General features: G+C 49.0%; 1 protein-coding gene across 1 annotated transcript in view; it reads right to left on the bottom strand.

Annotated features, from left to right (window-relative positions):
- The window catches only part of LOC142065228 (dynein axonemal heavy chain 9-like), a 144,640-nt gene extending 123,833 nt beyond the window's left edge, over nt 1–20,807 (bottom strand). The window contains exons 1-6 of the mRNA XM_075111178.1: nt 20,571–20,807; nt 9,748–9,909; nt 8,750–8,946; nt 6,060–6,222; nt 3,832–3,955; nt 1,672–1,814 (exon numbers count right to left, since the gene is read on the bottom strand). Of these exons, the coding sequence (XP_074967279.1) occupies nt 1,672–1,814; nt 3,832–3,955; nt 6,060–6,222; nt 8,750–8,946; nt 9,748–9,909; nt 20,571–20,726 (945 nt within the window). The 5' untranslated portion in view covers nt 20,727–20,807. The remainder of the gene's footprint in view (nt 1–1,671; nt 1,815–3,831; nt 3,956–6,059; nt 6,223–8,749; nt 8,947–9,747; nt 9,910–20,570) is intronic.
- Nucleotides 20,808–21,190: the final 383 nt, after the last annotated feature.

Genomic DNA, 21,190 nt, shown 5'->3' with positions numbered 1-21,190 from the left:
GGTTTGGGAAGCAGCATATCTCAATGCACCATCCCTCTCCCGCTTGTTCACCCTGGCTGGTACCTGCAGAGCCCTGCAAGAGCCATGGGGCAGGCGTCTGCCAGCTCAGACATCTCGATAAGGTGTCACCACCTCCACCATGAGCTAAGATCTGGTTTTCAGAAGCTGCGGAAGGCAGCCTGTAACAAAGCCACTTTCGTTTCCATTTCAGAAGAGGCAGCTGAACTCAGAGCTTCTGCTCCTCTGACATGGGCACCGCATGCTCACACTCGGGGCAGACATGTAGAGATCCTTCTTATACCTTCAAGCATAAGCCTCAGACACCTTGATGTTGCTCTCAGGGCCAGGCAAGCTTCAGGAAGCTATCCATGTACAAAAGCCCTCTTCTGCACCTACACTACCCTCTCTCCAGACCCGAGGCAGAAGGTGTGCTGGTGCCCATGCTCTGTTCGGCCAAGCCCCACTCCTGTGCTGCTCCCAGAGGTCCAGCATGCCCTGGACCAGCACCAGATCGATCAGCTTTCTGCACAGCGCATGATGCTGTCACAAAACACTGGGGAGAATAAACAACGCTTCCTGGCTGACCCCATCCATCTCCTCTAGCGCACCATTAAGGAGAAGGGCAGACAAGGGAAAGTAAATCACATTCATGCTGCCCTTCCAGCGAACCTCAATAGCTAACAGGAATATATCTAGGGAGTGACACCAGGCAGAAGACAACCAAGGTGCTAGAAGAGCTACAAAACAGCATCTGCGCTCATCAGAAATTCCCCTCTACACTGGGAGAGGGAGAGAGAGGAGGACTGGGTTTCCTCTCCTTGGGCATCTATACTGTGGCATGGTTCTCAAATTTTCCCTCAAAAATCAACTCTCCAGCTGTTCTACATTCTAAACACGTACCTACCTGCATCTAAAAGGGAACAGGCCACCCTACCTCAGTGAACATGTCCCACCAACACAAACCAAGCAGTGAATAAGAAGATGCCTATGCTTTCATTACGCAAAGATCAAGTCTTCACTCATTGCCCACCCTAACCCCTGCTCCGGGACTGCAGATGTGCAGTCCTGCAGTTGGGCAAATACCTTCTGCAATAGTCGAATTCCTCCTTGCACTGCACTTCCTCCGTGTGCACGCTTGGGAAGTCCTGAAACCAGTTTGGGACCTTAGGACATATTTATAAGGCCTTTCTATGCTGGAATATGGGCTGCAGTGGAAGAAACCCTGTAACCATGTTGTGTCCCTCTCAGGTCCCAGCACTCTGTTTTTAAGATAACAGTTTTTTAATTCTTAGGGCTATGGATATCCGACAACATGAAGCCTGACTCCCTGTGCAGCTTTTCCAAGCAGAAAGACCTAGTCCTGATGCACCCCAGTTAAATCCCTGTGCATGGCTTTGAAAATGGAAAGGCTGGTCCTGCTCAGCTCTTGAAAGAGAAAATTTTCATCTCCCATAGTGCTTTCTGAGGCCCAAGAAGTGATGACAACACAGAGCATTCCCTATGCTTTAGTACCGCTTGCTGAGAGAACCACAGTTTATACCACAAACAGGCAGAGAAGCCTTTCAGGCTGCAGCCTGACCTTCCTGCCAGGTAGCCCAAAGCACCTCCACCCTGTGCCCCCTGCCCCAGGGGCGACGGTGAGGACCCAAACTCCCCCAGCCTCTGCCTCACCTTCAGCTGTCGTCGAACACGCTCTATAAAAAACTTCCAGCAAGTCTCCCTGGAGTCCACCAGACCCCGGCCTTTGACTTCATTCCTCACGCTGTTGATGATGTTTTCCACTTCATCGTCGGGGAAGAGATCAGGGATTTCACCTAAGAGAAGAGGGTGCCTTTTGGTTTACTGGTCTTCTGGATTTTGTTGCAGTCTTAGAGCAAATTGAAGCAGCTGCCTCCCTCCTCAGGGGCTCAGGGAAGCCCCTTCCTTAAGAAAAATCATTGCACCACGTGCCCACAGGCCCCAGAGGCAGAAAAGTGGCACAGAAGGTCATTCTGCTAAAAAATGAACACCTGTGAGAGCAAACTTTATAAAAAGCACAAGGCGAATAAACATAGAGTAGAGTTAAAGTCAATTTTTTTCCAGGTCTACAGTGCTAATTAGATTACCAAAAAAACCCCCCAAATACCTAATACGCTATATACGATAATGAAATCATTTTAGTTTTGCAAACGAATTAGTTCCATGTACAATTTCTGCAGCTGTTCAATGCCATTTCCAGCAGTGGCCAAATAAATCCCAGATCACCAAAATGTTTTAAAAGTTAGAAATCTTTTTAAAACATTTTAAAGTGAATAGTTATGCAACTGATATTGCCAAAAATGTACCCAACCAAATATTTTTTTAGCATTTCCTTATTTTATCACCCATTCACTTCCTTTCTGGCTTCTGATTTGATTGAAATCATCATTATTGAGTGAGATACTGTCAATATGAGCACTAATCACTGAGGAAAATACACTAATCAGAAATCTGCTCATTTTTAAGAAAGACTAAAATACATACTTTGTTCTAGCTTCTTAGGTGATGAGAAGAAGTAAAACAAATAAGAAAAACAAGCATGCAGAGAGCAGCCAGACCCGTCAGTCAGCACCCGCTGGGCGGCACCAGCTCACGTCATGGGAAGTCACGGTCCCTGCAGGGTCCCCTCCTCAGCCCGGCTGCGACTCCACCCGGCCTCCCTGGACCCACAGGGGGGACCCTCTCTTCTGTCCCCACTTCCCCACCGAGCAACCCCAGCGAAACACAGTGCCTTTCGAGGCCACCGTAACAGGACCTGGCCGTCCCAAAGCCAGGCTGCTCGGCCTGCCCCGCACTGCAGGACGCTGCAGAGCTTCACCTTGAGCCATGAGGATACTCGCGTTGCCCACACCACACATAGAGGTGGTGGGAGCTACTCCCCACCCTCCACAACAACCCCTGTCCTTACTCCTGGTTATAAATCCATCACAGGCAGGGCTTGTTTGCTGCTGAAACCATCTGGCCAATTTATAGCCACATATATCAACGTTGGAGTTACTCACAAATTATCGCTCCACTGTGGTGTCAACTCTCCACCCCTCACCATCCGTGGAGGTCACCCAAACCAGCTGGTACCTTCCCACTCCTGACTCATAAATAAGGCCATGCAGTTAGGAGCAGAGTCTGGGGAATACGCCCACTCTGGGTTACCTAGTGCGGTCACGGCGACACCGCCGCACGCTCCCAGGGGCACTGGAGCTCAGCCACACATACGTGTGCTGCGTTCTGTGGGGAAACGGAGCGCTGGTGTGTGGACTGACTGTTCTGCAATTGTTTTGGCAAGCAACAACACAAAAACCTAAATGCATCTGGAAAAGCAAAGAGGAAAATGACTGGAATGGGATAAGCAGCTAGCTGACACACACAGACTTGGTCGTCTGGTGGCCTGGCATCATCCACCAACTCACAGATACTCCAGCCAAATATTCTACCCAGCAACAGCCTTATTTTATTAGGCAACTAGGGCGTGGATGCATGGGATCCATAGGCCAAACTCCTCATCTGGTGATACATTCCTCCGGCTCTGTCTTCAAGTGCAATATCACAGCAGACACGTCACCCAGCTACCACACGCAGGATACCATGAAGCATGGAAACGCTGGGTACAAGACATCAGAGAACGAAAGAATTCTGCCAGATGGAATGTGTCCTCACCAAGGAGACCTTAGCACTGCTTTTACTCTAGAGCTTATCCCACGTACCTTCTAGCTTACTTCATCCACTGCCTTGTCTATTCTAGAGCTACAGGTGCTACCATGAGCAAAGCTACATTGAAAAGGGGGAGCGGAGAAATCAAAGCAACAAAAGCCGTACCTGATGCTAAGAAGTCGTTCACCAGCACGAGGAACTGCTCGTCTGCCACTTGCGCGTCGGTCATCAGGAACACGGTGCCGATGTTCTTCACGCCGGCTTTCAGGTACTGGTTTGCCAGGTCTGCCTGGAGATTGAAAAGCAAGTGGACTTAGGGGCTGTGCCTACATTCTGCAAAGCACAGGCTAGGTACCGCACCTACAAGCGGGATATTTCAGAATCTTCCCATTAACTGAGAACAAAGCAATTGCAATTAATTAGCATGAAACTGCACTTTGGCCACTCTCCATCCTCATGGCTGAGCCTTCCAGGCTATATGGGAGAGTCTATGGCTATCATCATTGTAAGACATTACCAAGCAAGACTTGACATTACGCCCAGGTCTGTATAAGACAAAAATGAGAAGAAAGCCTTGGCCGGCACCGCTGAACAAAGGGAAATGCCTGTGGCTGGAACACCTGGAGGTCAATGGATGTGGATGAAGACATCAGTGCAATCCCTGGTTGTGGAGACTGCAAGGGGAGTTCATAAAGCCTCGTTCTGCTCCGGGCTGTGGTTACAGTAAGTCACATACAGAGGGAGGCTAAAGCACCACAGGGACTGGCAGAGAGCGCAGTGCCTGGAAATGCTGGTCCTTGGCATCCCCATGCTGTAGATTTCTCTGGTTACACAAGTAAACACGAAGACTTTTTTTTTTTGCTGAGGTGCCGCAACACATTATTTTTGTTTGTGAGGAAGGGAGGAGGACACCTTGTGCAAACACGGGTTGTTTCATTTGTGTATTTCTTCCTTCCCTTCCAGAGTCCAAGCAGGAACTCACCCTTCAGCCTCCCACTCAGTGCAGTGATGCTGACAGAGAGCCTGCTCACATGGAAAAGCTGTTTCATTTCAAAGGGGACAGTGTCCTTTTAATGAGGGACACCATCTTTTTGAAATCCAAGGTGTTCATGAGATGGGAAGAACACCATCATCCACCTCAAACTCCATCCTCTCCTTCCTGCCCCTCCGAGCAGGATACAGGACACGCAGGGGACCCCGAAGGAACACACTGGCCAACGTTTCAGAAACTCCCTTAGAAATTCAGCAAATGCACACGCTTCTTCCGAAAGAGTCATTTGTTACTTTCACCACGGGGAATTTAGATTAGATCTTTCATGACGGTGGGAAGGGCCAATGGCAAACTGGGTACTCTGTCACCATCTTGCTCTTCCATATCTGAGGAAAAAAATTCTCCATATTTCATAAATTCTTTGAAAGTGAATACAGAGTGAAGGGCACATCAAAGTATCTTCCACCTCCACAGACAGAGAAGCAAAGAGATGTCACAAAAACAAGTTTATTAGCGTTGGTATCGAGATACATTCCTAGATGCGAGCGCAGGCTTACTCAATAAATAAGCAGGTAGGAGCTGGAAAATCCCACAAGTGGGACTGAAAACCACAGAGGAGAGATGAAAATACCCAAGGGGTGGCAGGACAGCTTGTGTGACACGATGAAACCAACTCGTACACAACCACAGGCCATGCGGTCGTGCCGCTGACGGGGGAGGAACCTGGGGTTCCTCGGCCATCATGTCTGCCAGGCGGAACGGAGTGAAGTTACCGTGATTGTGATTTTTACAACATTTTTAATGAGAATCATTTTGCCAGCAGATAAAATGCTTTAAAACCATTTCAGTGAGGTTTTAAAATGTTGATTTATAATTCCTAAGTTCACTAGCCTGTGCATAAACATAGGCACAGGCACACGATGTCTATAGTGAACCATCCACCGTCCACTCAGTCCCTCCCTTATACAAGACACCAGAGGAAGAACTGGGTACGATTTGGGAACTCTCCTCCTGCTCCTTTTCTACCTCCAAATCTCTCCACACCATACACCTCACAGATGAGCTCATTACCACATCTCGGTTTAATTAGAAATAATTATAAAGTAAAACTTTTCCGGTCCTTTATGGTTTCTTGAACAAGCACGAAGGGGATGTCCACACCGCCGGGTTCGCTAGCCCAGAGGACTGGCAGAGGACAGGGGCTCTGCCTGCACCCCTGTGCAGACACGCTTCAGTGAGGTACTGCGAGGAGCACCGCTCCCCTCTGCAGTCCGACACCAGGTCTGAGGCTTTTTAGTATCTTCACAAGGGTGTCGCTCAATATGCAACAAGACAAAGTTTTCAGGGCAAGTTCTGCTTTTTATTTCCTTCCTCCCCACCTCAGCCTTAAAAAATGACCTACCTTCAGGTCAGGGATCCCATACCCCTTCCTCAAAGTGATCTGGAAAACCTCCAGAGAGCTGATGAAGGCTGCCAGTCTGGTGAGGCTCTGCTTGCCGCTTCCGCCCACACCGACCAGGAGAGCGTTTCCTCTGGGGGACTCCAGGATACGGTTGATGCGGCAACTAAATCAAAGCGTACAAAATGAAAAATAAGAGTATTTTTTTTATTTCTCTGCCCGGTTCTTTTCAATACATATTTTGTTCACTAAGAAATTGTATTCTGAATGGGTTGAAAAATGTCAATCTGAGAGACGTGTCAGCAATCAATCCCCATCTCTTCTGAGACCTATGCAAAGGACATCGCTGATGATAAAAACAGTTTGGTGGCAATTCAGTCCAACTTTTTTTCCACCTGCCAAGTCATGCTGGACAGAACTAGTTTAAAGTGAAGGCCTGGACAGCTTTGCAGGGAGGACAAGGGAAAAAGCACATTACATCGACATGCAAAAACTGAGAACAAAACCCAAGGCTCCGACACACCTCCCCAGAAAAGGTTTCTCTTCAAAAAGCATTTGGGGTTCATGGTCAGGTGCAGAGCCATGCTGTGCATTGAAGCATTTTCAGGTATTTCTAGAAGAGCATAAAAATGTGCCTGGAAAACACAGTCCATGTTTCTTATTTATCCAAACCACCACGACCTAAAAGGGAGATTTTTCTCACTATTAAAAATTAACGTGCTATTATTTCCCAGGTCTGTTCACTTGACCCATCTGAGAGTCGCATCGTGAACTCCGCCTGCCTCCAATTCATTCTTTTTAAGCAATTGCTGATATCCCCATGTGTTAAGACCCCAAGTGAGGGGGGTTTAGAGGATCCTACCTGTGAAAACCTCACTGTCCTGTGTCTTACATGCAAGCACCATTCCCCTCTTCACATTGTTGCCTTTATTCAGCTCACTTAACTCAGCATTTCCCTAGACTAATCTAATTAATTTTTCAAATAAGACTGTGAGAAATACTGTAGTGATTTATTACAACTCAAGCATCTTATGATCTATGCGCAGACTTCCACCGATCGTGAAATTATACCCAGAAAAGCAGTCCAGTTTGCATGGAGACCTTCAGTGTCCCTGGTGTCAATTCTCCAGGCTAGCTCTCCCCAAAGATGACAATGCGTGCTCTCCGGGGCTGCGCGCTTTGTGAACGTGCATGACGAGCCCTGGATGACGAGGTGACTCACAGGTATCTCCCACTTCCCGACATAAATTGAGTCCTTAGCATTTCCCTTTTTTTTAAATTTTTGGGTTTTTTTCCCGATCTGAAAATTTCCAGCAAATTCAAGCTGACACTCATAAGCTGTTTGAGATGGAATAAGTTCTGTATGTCAGCAAAATGCGATTTCCAAATGCAATGAGTGGAATTCACCCAGCTCCCATGAAAATCATGCTGAATACTCAAAATTCCCTTTCCTGATTATTCACAATATTAACTGGAGGGGTAGCACCAGGTTTTGTCGCAAATCCCAACTTATATAACATGCAAAAGGAGCATAAGGTTAACATTACTGTCATCTTCCTGCAAGCAGTGCAAGCAGAAGCACCTGTGGGCATCAGGTTGCATGTGGCTTATTAATACAAAGGAGTGAAAAATACTGTAAGGGAAAACACGCCCCAGCGCAGCCGGCACACCACGCTGCAAAAGTAACTGGTTGTTGAGCTCTCAGAACAGAAACAGTTAAACACCTCATTAAAAGGAGTAGCACTTTGTATGTTTTTTAAAATTGCATAAGACTGACTGCATTGGGCTGCCTGGTCCAGCGAGAACTGAAATCGCACACCCTGGTGCGCAGCAGGACAGCGGCTTCCTCCTAGCTTAGAGTCACAGATCTGCACCTCTTGGCAAAATGTTTTCATACAAGATCAGTTAAAAATGATTTACAAGGCAGGTCCATCTTCTGAAGTGATCTAAGGCCAGATCTGCATTTCAGCAGCCAGAAATGAGTCCGTCTCTGCTAGGATTCCCAACAGAGGGTCCGCCTCGCTGTCTACACCACAGAGATGTAAATAGCCTCACAACTATGAACGGGAGGCTCACTATTTTCATACACTCCCGCATGTCCAGTTTCCAAAGGGAATCCATCTGGACCTCCAGGCATCTAAACGCAAGCAGGATTTTCAAAGGATCACAGCAGTTTAAACGCCTCAATCCATTTAAACCAGTAGCCTGAATGCATATAATCTCATTTATGTACATGCAAAAATCCCTCTAAGAACCTGTGGAAAGATGGCTCTAAACCAGCTGTGAAAGCATTTAGGGAAATCACAGTATAGCTAGGTCTGTAGCTGGCTGTCAAGCGAAGACAACAAAGCACTTGAACATCGTCATGTACCATAAACGTTCGTGCCATATGCAGAGCATTGAGGGCCAAAGATATCGTAACAGCAACCAGACTTGAAGCTAACCACCAGCACGCAACCCCTCCGTCTGACAGCCCCCGGCACCCTCGCTGTTTCAGAAGTGCCCCCCAGACACCAGGTAGGGAAGCAGTGCAGTGTTTGTGCTGCACACGCCGCACGGGCAGATGAAGCTCCTGCACACCTCCACTCCAGCAGCTGTAACTACAGACACCTACATCCTCCAGGAATCTCCATGGAAGCAACCTGCGCAGGTAAATGCTATGATGAGACCATAAAGCCAGAAAATCCCCTTACATGTGGCACATGGCATCCTCAAACAGTACCAGGTTCATGGCAGCATTGACCTCATTGTAGCTGTCCAAGGCCTCCACAAGGATCTGGTTCAACTCCTCCCAGGTTGGAACCGGCCTATAGCTGGGTTCACCGATGCCTTTAGCAAAATGGCAATAAACATTCATTCGCTTGGTCTGCTCTAAAGTTTCTTCAATGTCCTGTCAAAGAAAAACAAAAATATATGTATATAACAAGGATAGGAAAAAACACCGCAGCTCTGTGCCATCCAAGTGTGGCGTTCCAGCAAATGTGTTTTTATGTCCTTCTAGTTGCACCTGCATGTTGGAAAAGGGGGAAGAGGGAGATGACGGAAAGAGGGCGAAAGGAAAAAGCTCCAGTACTGACTTCCTTTGCTCTGACAACTTCTTGCAAACCACAAAAACTCATTACCATCAGCGAATGTGGCCACAAGAAAAGCCCCGCAGCAACAGCCATTACATTAGGCTGTTGCGCAGACAACGAAAGTATGCGGAGGAAAAAGCGCTGCCTGCACTGCCTGTCGCTTCAGTGATACTTGTGAGACTCGTACGGCAGCACTGCTGGGTGATGCCAGCCTGAAGGAAAGCAGGTCCGGGGATTTCGTTTGAAAGGGATTTTGGAAAAAGGGAAAGCACTAAGGGTTTGCGCTGCATTTAACTGTGCTCCATCGCGACCGGGGATCTGACCCTTCTCCTGCTTTTGCCACTTGAGACTCAAAGCACTTAAAGGAATTTAATTAATTCTCAGAGCCCAGACCTCCTCTCCCCAGTGGCCTTATGGAGGGCAGCATTTACCCATATCGCAACACCGGCAGTCCAGAACACGGATGACAGAGACTTTGCTCCTGGGCTCCCACCAAGAGCATTGCCCTCCAGGCAAGTAAGAGATGGGCACACCTTGGGTCAAACCTGGCTTTCCCAAGGAGCCTTTTTCCTGTGAGCATGTACATTATTATCACAGTTATGAACCTCAACACTTACATCATAGAATTTTTTCACCATCTCCAGCTGGATTTTATCAAAAGTACTATAATCCTTTTCTTCAACCATCTTATCGCGGTACACCCGGTTTGACTCGTGCAGGTAGAGCTTCACTAGGTCTTGGGGTTGCTTCACACATTCAGGGGTCGAGAATAGAAGGCCCTGTGGAAAGCCGAGACAGTCAGAAAACCCCACCTTGACCCTAAGAGACTAACCTCACCCCCAGCACCCAGGCTGTCACACCAGAATGGGGCTGAATCACTAAATGCAGAGTTATTATAACAAACTGCAACAGAGCTTCTGAATAAGCCCCTACTCGACAGCGCCTGGAGAACGTGCCCTTTGCCACCCCCAATCTCCCAAAGCAGTTTATATTCATTACACTCATTTCGATGCCGCACACAGCATCTCCGACGCAGCCCAGCTGGGCTGGTGCTCCTGATCCCAGCAGCAAAGAGCACGCAGAGCCAGGCGCTAGCCGAGATGTGCAGCTTTTTGCACCCCCACGCTACACCGTGGGTGCTTTGTCAAGAAGAAAAAATAGTTTGGAAATTTTAGTGGCAATGATTTTTTTTTTTAAATCAATTAATTTTAATTAGGTGCATTCTGCCCGCAGGAAATGCTAGTTGCTGTCTGCTTATCACAGTATGTTTACCATGAACTCTATTAAAATGCATAGAAGAATTATATTTCAAAGAGGTGTCACCTATAACTAGGCCTATTAATGGCACACAGGGTTTTCAATGGCATGAATTAAATAGACAGCTTTTATTCCTACCATCTAATTATTTATACATAAAATATAAAATGTATTAAAAGTAATGTAAAGCAGTTCCTCTCAGCTCACTGGCTCATGGCTCAAATCGTTTGTGTTTCGTATTTGTCATTACAGCTGCCAAATTGCTATTTTATTTATCTCAGAAAAAAAAAATCAGCGAGAAGAGAGCTGACAACTCGAAGAGAGAAAAGTGGCACCCATCAGGCCCTAAACTGATTTAAAAAAAAATTAAAACAATCACTCAGTCACTTTAAAGACACCCCAAGCCACAAAAGTTGTCGCGTTCTCGGTGCTAGCACAGGTAAGGCTACCTCAGAGGAAAGCAAATCCACGCTTCGCAAATCTGTAGTCAGTTTATTAACTTAACAGCTGAACACTTTGCAAACCTGACCCTCCTCACTCCTCTCAGCAGAGCTACCGGGCTCTTCCATGAACACAACCACGAACACAACAGTCTCCACGTGTGAGACCGAGCTTCCAGGGGATGCCGTATTGTCCACAGCCGGGATGCATAAAGGATGCACGGTCATGGGTCCCTGCATCTGTGATGGATGTGGTGCCAGCACGTAAAAAAATCCCTCCAGAAAATGGATAATCCCCTGCCCTTTGCCATGTCAATGCAACTTTTATCCATCTGGCTGTTGAGTCTTCGGTTGTATTTCAGCCAAATATTGTATTTCAGCTTCCCCTCCTCACCAGAAAGGCCCGGAGCTGGTTAGGAAGCCCTCCCCACCACCCCACGGCTTCTCTAGGCAGCTATATCAAATGTCACGACATTGGCAGTAAACGTGGGCGAGGGGAGCACCACTGCCCCGCCGAGGAGCGTGGAGCCGGGCTGCGGGGGAACCACCACCCTCCGGCCCAGACTCATCAGGTCAGGATTTATTACCAGGTGATTCTGAGTGACAGGCTCCTCAGCAGCTTAATGACCCCCTTGAGACGATGGGTATTTGGCACAGAAATGGGGAATATGCTAATCATCCCAGCTAGACCTGTCTGCCGCGTTGTCGTCGTGCATCAACGTGCCGGCAGTGACGGGCTGTCACAGCTCTGACGAGGCAGGACCTGACCTCACCAGTCGCTTGGTTTTGTCCCCACGATCTCCGTGAAAAGGCGGAGAGTGACAAGCACCCATGACCCTGTCAGCCTGCCAGGGAGTGTGTCCCCTCCCAGCAGGGCCTCACGTGCTCTGCACCCACCACAGCTGTGCCGAGGGACGTCCAGGAGACATTTCTGCTGCCCATCAGAGCTCTGCAGTGATGAGGATCGGTCAGCTTGCACTTTACAACGTCAGCACATCCGGGCCATTAGCGGCCCTGGTCTGGGGCAGGACAACTCCCACCATGGCTCCATTAATGGGTCCTGGCCCACAGCGTTACCTCAAATACTGCATTATCACTCTCCTCTGACCAGGAATGGTCTCCAAAGACCACCCAGCACAGCCACACGCTCCAGCCAGCACTCTTGGGTTGTTCCCCCCGCACGAGCATTGGTTTCCCCCGACACCTCAGAAGCCTCCATGCAAGACCGGCTCCCATGCAATACCATTTGCTTCGTCTACGAGTTCAGGTGCTCTCGATTTAATCCAAAGCCACTCCCACATAAAAGGATCACACATTTCTCTACAGTGAGATGCACAGCTCTGGTCCTGCCCACACTACTGAGAAGTCCTACACACAGCTGAACGAGTTCTGGTAATAAAGCAGCTCTTCAGAGAAGATATTCAAAGTCAGACGGTCCAGTGGAGAGAGGCAGTTACATTTTTCTTTCTCTTTGCACCCTAACATGCTCTCAGGGGCACGCGTGGAGGAGATGCATGCTTCATCTTTACATGGAAATACATTGCACATAGATAGGCGATAGAAACAGAAAAGGCCTACATGTAGTGGGAAGCTGAATGTTTGGGTTTAAAATAAAATAAAATAAAATAAAAAGCACGAGAAACATTCAAGCCATTCTGGCAAAACCTGCAAAACTCTAACACATGTCCAGAAATCAGGGTCTGAAGCAACACAATGCGAGTTCTGGACACTAGGCTTGCTAAGGTGATAATTACTGCCGGTCCTTAAGCTTTGCATCCTGCAAGGCTCCCTGGCGGCAGGCTGGCCGCCTGCTAGTGCTGCTGCTGGCAGCCCAGGGAGGGGAGGGCAGCGCCAGGACGCACAGCACAGCTTGCCCTGCCCGCCGGGCTGGGAGGGAAAGCGCACACGTGAATGTGAAGAGCGCGCGAGCACGCTTCCACAGACGGGGTGAGCAGGAGGTGACAGAGCACAAAGTCTCCCAGGCATAAAAAGTAAGAAAAATAAATTACTACTTCTCTCTGCAGTTGAAATAACATTTAAAATAATAATAACTTGTGCAGCATAGTGACCTCTTTCCAGACATCCTGCACTGTTGGTCTAAGCACCCTGCTCACCTCTTTCCCGATGTTGCTCTTGGGGCCACTGGGGCGGCCTCAGCTCTTTGAGGACAGCGATGACACGAAAGCAATGACAAACACAGCATTACTATTAACAGCATTCGGGCCATGAACACAGAGTGCTAGTTAAAGATATTGTACCAATTTCAAAACATGCTAATCAGGGTGGATCAACGAGGGGCTCCAGCCACCCCGTTGGCACCGCATACTGCTGTGGCTGCTGTGTGTGATGGAGCAGTCCGTAACCAGCCGCTGTAAGGAAGAGAAACAGCAGAGAGGGGAAGACAGAAGGAGGGGGAAACTGAAACCCGACTGGCTCAGGTAACCAGATCCCAACCAAGCCCAAGGCGAAGTCATGCCAACCAATTGCGCCAGACCAAGGAACAAAACGAAGGAGCTGCTGACCCTGCACCAGTCTTGCAGCCAGTCCACAAGGTGCATTTTGGTGTTTGCAAGCCTCAGGTTTGCAGGGTTCTTTAGCAAGTTCAGTCACGGGTAAATATTAAAATCCCTCCCCACGCAAAGGACCACGGAAGTCTACAGGCTGCTAAAGCCTGCGTGGAGGCAAAGCTCAGCTGGAGCGAGGCATGCCGGAGCCACTGCTATCATCTTGCTGTCAGGAAGAGGGAGAGGTCGTTCCTCCTCAACTGCTGCAGACCTTAATGTGACATGCTACTTGAAAATCTTGTTAGAAATGGGAATAAAAAGCAAAATACATCCCTGCTGAGTCTATGATTATTATTTTACAGAGATGACAGATATAATTTAGAGCATAATACCATGGTAACCCTTTCAGATGGAAAGAAAGACATCAACAGGGCTTGCTCTGGTGTGAGCCAGCAGGGAATATATTTTTAAAAAGCATAATCCACAACTCTGTCACTGCAGAGACCTGTCTTCTTTAATCAAGGGTAAATTGCCTGGAGCATACCAATCAATTTAACTCTGCCGTGCATGGTGGGACCCAGAGGCACGAAAAGGTGCCACAGAAATGCAAGGCAAAGTAGTGTTGGACTTTAACAACAGACAGGACCTGCTACAGAGGGAAAGTAACGGGCAACACCTTCAGATGAGCCCAAAAGGTTATAAAGGGCTGAAGGCTGACCTTGCCCCTGCAACGATAACATCAGTAACAGTGATATAAGCCAAGGCCAAGGAACCAGGGCTGCCGCTTCTGCAGATCTTGCCTAATCCTACTCCAGCCCCCTCCTGCCCATCATCCTGGACCGTGGTTTCCAGCCTCTCCTCACCCTCAACATTTCCAGCAATATGTGACAACAGATTTAAGCTGTGTGTTACAGACAGGTTTTACAGTACTTGCTGAGCCTTTTCTAACCATTCAAAACCAGCCCATGAGCCCAGGCAGGCAAAGATGATAATGGATTTTGAGGGTTCCTGTTACTCTTTTTCAAAATCAGAGGCGAACATCCTTCAATCCAGACTCTAGTGGGTTTCCCAGCCAGCAGTGACCTGAATGTGTTCCTGTGTTCATCAGAGAAACCACACCCAGGGCTGGCTTCCTTCTCCCCCTGGTTCCCCTTCTTCACCCACAGCCCTTCTGCCAGTCCCTACCTCCCCAGAGGCTCTTGTTCCCCTCTGGGGAGCCAGCCCCACCATGGTGGGCATACACACATTACCCCCGTGCCAGACAGGAGAGACCGGCTTATATCTATGTGAGACCCTGAACCAAAGTTTCACCTTATGGCTCTCAGCCAGCTGATGCCTGAGAAGCAGTGGCACTGCTGAGTACACTGCTGAGGAATTTAGGGTTGTCCTGCTGAAGGGGAAGTCCAGAGACAAAAATCAAGTGAGGACAGTGGATAAAATCATTGCTGTGTAGGAATATATGGGGTTTCATAGAATCATTAAGGTTGGAAAAGACCTCTCGGATCATCAGCTCCAACCATCAACCCAACTCTACCATGTCTCTTAAACCATGCCCTGAAGTGACACGTCTACACGGTATTTGAACCCCCGCAGGGACGGTGACTCCCCCACCTCTCTGGGCAGCCTGTGCCAAGGCCTGACCGCTCTTGCAGGGAAGACATTTTCCCTCACATCCACCCTAAACCTGCCCTGATGCAGCTTGAGGCCGTTTCCTCTCGTCCCATCACTGGTGACTTGGGAGAAGGCACCAACCCCCCCCTCACTCCAGCCCCTCTCAGGCAGCTACAGGGAGCGAGAAGGGCTCCCCTCAGCCTCCTCTTCTCCAGGCTAAACCCCCCCAGCTCCCTCAGCCGCCCCCCAGCACACTTGTGCTCCAGACCCTGCCCCAGCGCCGCTGCCCGATTCCCATTTCCCATGACCTTTCCAAGCCAACACAACTAGATGGTTCATCTTAGGGGACACCTACTCTACAGCCAAGGGAGCCTCGAAAGCAACACAGCTGAAGCAGTTCAGACAAGACACCCACACGGGGCAGGTAAATACAACACAGGAAGGCACCTGTGTCCTTGTACAGCTGCTGGAGCCCAGGCGGGATGTCCTGACATGTTTCAAAAAGCTCTAGACACCCACACTTGGGCAACAGAGTGAAACCGCACCTGTGCCCCTGGCAGGGGGAGCTGGGCAGCCTTCTGCCCTCCCCAGCCTTGGATGAACCTTGATTTCCTCACACACCTGAATCTGAGTAGCTTAATCTGGAGCCAAATCCCACCTTAGACCTGCAAAGGGCTGATATCTGACAACAGGAGAGTCATCTCAGGCTCCTTTCTCCTCCAGTCAACGGGGTGCTTCAGAAACACAGTTTCACTGAGCTCTTCTCCGTTTTTCCACGAGGATGAGCTGAACTTGAACTACACACAGAAATGCCTGTTTTCCTCTGCTGAGAGAAAGGGTATGACTAACCAGGCAAAAAGGAATCCCACTAAAGATGCTCAGATCCCCAGAGATAATCATTCCAATTAGTCAGGGCAAACAAGAACAGCGCTTGACAAAGTCAGCCCACTGCTGCCAGTTGAGCCTTCAACCCCTGGATTTATAGGCTGCTCTTTCTCCCTTTGGTTTCACCGATGCCTTTATTTGTCTAGACAAATCTCTCTGGTGTTTTGCCATCATTTGAACACCTTCTGGAGTCACCTTCGGCTGTACCCTCGCACCAAGCAACACAGACATCAGCCTGATCAGCTCAGGCCACGTTGCAGTGGGCGGCGGGTGCAGAAGGACAAACAAAAGCAATAAGCTCCCATATCTGCCTGCTGAAAAGAATCACTGCTGACTTGCTGTGGAGCAGTATTCCTTGTTCTGCGCAACACTCGCATGCATACCAGGTCCAAACTCCTTCACTCTTTATTAGCTGAATCAATTAAGGTGCAGGTTCTGGGAGTATTTTGTAGTGAGACAATTAGCACAGGACTCCTCGTCATAAGAGCTGTCAGGAAGTTTTGACAAAGGGAATCAAGCTGGGCTTGTAAGGCCCTACACTTAAATGTTTAGGGACAGCACTGATATATAAGATGGTGCGATAACGCCAGAGCCACTGGACAGGTTGCAAATGGAGCTACTGTTAACGGCCTGTGCCGAGCCAGCAGTATCCCAGCACAGAGGCAGCGAGCCCAGGGGCTGACTCCTCCACAGCTGCAATTTGCATACGGTTTATGTCTTTAACAGGTATCGTTGGTTGCAGATCTAATTACAGAATAGCTGGTAGAACAGCAATCCCCAAATGCCTTTTATATATGCAGCTATTACGCACTCAGTGTTTGATTGTTTGTCTGGGATTAAAAGGACTTTGAAAAAGGCATTATGCACCGACCTACAGGTCTTATATCCACCAATTCTCCATCATCTTACAGGCCCTGCCAACCCAGATGGCCCTGCTTTTTTAGGGGGGTGGGGGGAGTTTTGGTTTGATTTGTTTTCCTCTTTTTTTTTTTTTTAAATTCTTTTCCCTGATGCCATCAAGCATCTTAAAAGAACATGGACCAGATGGATGGACTGCCTGATGGGCGGAGAACTGGCTGGACCACAAGGGTCAGAGTTCTAACTGGAAGCCAACTACCTACCCGCAGTCTTCCTCAGGGGTTGGTACCCGGCAGTCTTGTTTAACGCCTCCCTCCATGACCCGAGCAGTGCACTCTCAGTGGGTCTGCGGACGATGCTGACCAAGCAGAGAGGTTATTACACCAAAGGGAAGGACCTTGACAGGCTGGAGAAAAGCTGTGTGAGGCTCAACCCAGTTTTGGGTCTGCCAGTAGAAGAAAGACATTGACATACAGGAGCAAGTTCAATGGAGGCCACCCAGACTGTAAAATGGTGGAGCACAGGACATGCAAGGAAAGGCTGAGAGGAACGGCTTTGTTCAGCCTGGGGAAAATGGGAAGGGGAATCCTACTGCTGTCTAAAATTACCTAATGGGGAGTTTTAGAGAAGAACAAACCAATATTTTTTTTTTGGAGGTGCGTAGCAAAAAGACAAGAGACAACAAACACTAATTGCAGCAAGGGAAATTTCTATTTAAATAAAAATATATAAACTTCATCATAGAGTGGATTTAGCAGTGCAGCGAGGGCCAGGAAGGCTACAGGAATGCCAGCCTTGGAACCATTTGAAACTTGTCAGATCAGCCTGACCTAACTTGGAAGTTGGGCCTGCTCGAGCAGGGGGTTGGACAAGAGAGCTTGAACTAAATTATGAATACATGAAGATGTAACAAATGCAAACACGGAAATTCATTGCCAGAGTCCAGAGCTGCTTTCACGCTCCATTTCAGGAAAAAAATTGTGTTTCAGCAGAGCTAAAGAGGAAATCAGGAGATCTCAAAAACCGAAGGATATTTAAGCTAAGGAATAATCAAGAATGAATAGCAAAAGGCAAGGAAGGGTTTCAAGAAAAATTGAACCACAGTTTAAACAAACGTTATGAGCCCAAGGAGCCAGAGGCCCCCACTCCTGCAGCCATGTGATAAACAAAAAGCCGTCTGAGCTCTTGTTGCCTCTCATACCCTCTGGCCCAGCATCCAGATCTGGCAGGATATTTTCTAATATCCCATAACCTTAGAACCTTCCAAGGAGGCTACAGTTCAAATTAAGGGTTCCCACTGAAATGCTTCTTTTCTCTCTTTCTGCCTTTCAAAGCACAGATTAACTAGAAGCCAGGATTTAACATGACCCACATCTATCGTCAAAGGCTGCTGATGTTTAGCTGAGCACAAGTGACAGGTCTGATTCCTTCCTGACACAATGGAGTTATTAACTTTTCCAAGGTCCTGTTCTTGGATTTCCCATTGCTGTCATTACTTCAGCTCCCATCTGATGGACCAGACCACAAGGCACTGAACTTTCAATACCTACATTATAAAACAGACATTAATACGGACACGAACAGATTACAAACTGAGGTTTTACAACAGGTTATGGTATTTCAAACCTCTTGATTTGGCTGCTGAGAACTTTCTCAAACTTTATTAATCAGCCTTAAACTCTGAAAGGTGCCTTGAGCAGTAATACCTACTGCTTCAAAGCATGTGATTTCTGGCAAAAAAAAATCTCCACTGTTGGAAGAAAACATTTCTAAAGCTGAATGACTTCCCCTTGGTACAAAACTGGCTCCAGTGGTAATTCAGCAACTAAGTCAAAGCTGGTTTTGATTTGTTTATCAGCACTTTAAATGCCATCCTTCATGCACATGCGGGGTACCTGACCATGAAGAAGCTAAAAGGATGTGCCAGTATAGGCCAACAGGCTGTACTGGCTCTGTGCAAAGCAGCTGAACTAGTTCCTGCTCTCCCTTCTCCAGGGTCAGCAGCCCACTAACTATCCACCACCTGCTTCAGTGCAATAAAGGAATTTCCCTGTGTGGTGGAGCAGTGCCATTAATGCCCACATTTACTCATGTGGAACTAAGGCTCACAAAGACAAACCCAGCTCCATCACACTCACGAAGAGTCACAGAATCATTAAGGTTGGAAAAGACCTCCAGGATCATCAACTCCAACCATCAACCCAACACTACCATGTCTCCTAAACCATGTCCCAGAGTGCCACGACTACATGGTTTTTGAACCCCCCCCGGGATGGTGACTACCCCACCTCTCTGGGCAGCCTGTGCCAATCCCTGACCACTCCTTCAGGAAAGAAATTTTTCCTAATCTCCAACCTAAACCTCCCCTGATGCAGCTTGGGGCCGGTTCCTCTCGCCCTGTCACTGGTGACTTGGGAGAAGAGACCAACCCCCCCCTCACTCCAGCCCCTCTCAGGCAGCTGCAGAGAGCGAGAAGGGCTCCCCTCAGCCTCCCCTTCTCCAGGCTAAACCCCCCCAGCCCCCTCAGCCTCCCCCCAGCACACTTGTGCTCCAGACCCTGCCCCAGCCCCGCTGCCCTTCTCTGGACACGCTCCAGCCCCTCAAGGCCCTTCTTGTCCCGAGGGGCCCAAACCTGAGCCCAGCATTCGAGGTGGGGCCTCCCCAGGGCCGAGCACAGGGGCCCCATCCCTGCCCGGCTCCTGCTGGCCACACCAGTGCTGACACAAGCCCGGGGGCTGGTGGCCTCCTTGGCCACCCGGGCACTGCTGGCTCATGCCCAGCCGGCTGTCAGCCAGCCCCCCCAGGGCCTTCTCCGCCGGGCACTTTCCAGCCCCTCTGCCCCAGGCCTGGAGCGTTGCCTGGGGTTGGTGTGACCCAAGGGCAGGACCCGGCACTTGGCCTTATTAAACCTCACACAACTGGCCTTGGCCCATCGATCCAGCCTGGCCAGGTCCCTCTGCAGAGCCTTCCTGCCCTCGAGCACATTGACACTCCCGCCCAGCTTGGTGTCACCTGCAAACTCACTGAGGGTGCACCTGATCCCCTCCTCCAGATCATTGATAAAGAAATCAAACAAGACTGTCCCCAACAGTGACCCCTGGGGAACCCGGCTCGTGACCGGCTGCCAACTGGATTTAGCTCCGATCACCACAACTCTCTGGGCTCGGCCAGCCAGCCAGTTTTTCACCCAGCAAAGAGTGCACCTGTCCAAGCCATGAGCTGCCAGCTTCTCTAGTCCTGCTGTGGGAGAGTGTCAAAGGCTTTGCTAAAGTCCAGGTATACACATCTACAGCCTTTCCCTCATCCACCAGGCAGGTCACCCTGTCATTGAGGGAGATCTGGTTGGTCAGGCAGGACCTGCCTTTCATGAAGCCGTGCTGACTGGTCCCCTGGTTGTCCTGCACTTGCCTGGTGAGCGCGCTCAAGATGAACTGCTCCGTAATCTTCCCCAGTACCGAGGTCAGGCTGACTGGCCTGTAGTTCCCTGGATACAGGTTAATGAAGCTCAGTCACTTAATTAAGTGCTGAAGGCAGGAGCCCAAAGCTCCATTCAGTTGGTCCCTTTACAGAGGGCATTTCAATCCACCCAAAACCTACACCTCCTTCTGGAGCTATTCATCTCTCCCCATTGACCACAGGAGGCTGGAAAGCTTCTGATATTCCTCAAGGCCATGAGTGATGGCTCTGGAATCCATCCAAAGCCAGTCAGAATTAGGGAATGGCCCGATGTCACCCCCTTTACTCAGGGGACACACATGCTGTGTCACTGCTAGGCCAAAGACTCTGTTTTGCTCACTAAGGCTAGCTGGATCAGGGGAACCTGTCCACAGCCTCCTGTGTCCTAGGAACAAGCTCCAAGTGCAACAAGACAGCAACTGCACTTACTTGGAAGATATTGGAGAAGTCTCTCAGGTTGAAAACGTAGTGGAACTTGATAGCCGTTGGCAGGAAAGTAACAGCTACTTTCTGATGCAGTCCCAGGGCCAGGGCAATCAGCTGCTGTGCTGATTTTTGTACAGCCCCTGAGAAATTCCCACTCATCAGGTGCTGCGTTAAAACTGTGCTGTAGATCCTGGACAAGGCACCCTGACCAGGGATGGAGAGAGCGAAGACGCAGAAGTGACGCTGAGGAAGACAAGACATGGAAAGATCAGTGAGACGGGCAACCACCTTTCAAGCAAAATGCTCTTGGGGACTCGATGCGATTGGACACAGTGCCAGATAATCTCATCTATGCTGCCTTTCCCATGAAAGGTTGGACCAGATGATCTTTTGAGGTCCCTTCCAACCTGGGATGCTCTACGGTTCTATGATTTGCAGACCACCTGAAAAAGGTTATTTCCTTCTTCTAATTTCCCCGCAGAGGACAGTTGGCAAGTGACATCATTCTGGTCACTAAACAAGGGATTTTCAACTGCATTTTACAGCTGCTATGCTGGAAGTTCAGTCCATTGAAAGGCTGAAGAGCTCTGAAGGTCCCACTGACCTCTGATGCAGCCCAATCG

This window comes from Phalacrocorax aristotelis, chromosome 16 (genome assembly GCF_949628215.1).
Source record: "Phalacrocorax aristotelis chromosome 16, bGulAri2.1, whole genome shotgun sequence".
Classification (NCBI taxonomy): Eukaryota; Metazoa; Chordata; class Aves; order Suliformes; family Phalacrocoracidae; genus Phalacrocorax; species Phalacrocorax aristotelis.
The sequence above is the reverse complement of the archived record's forward strand: the minus strand, read 5'-3'. Positions and strand labels throughout refer to the sequence as shown.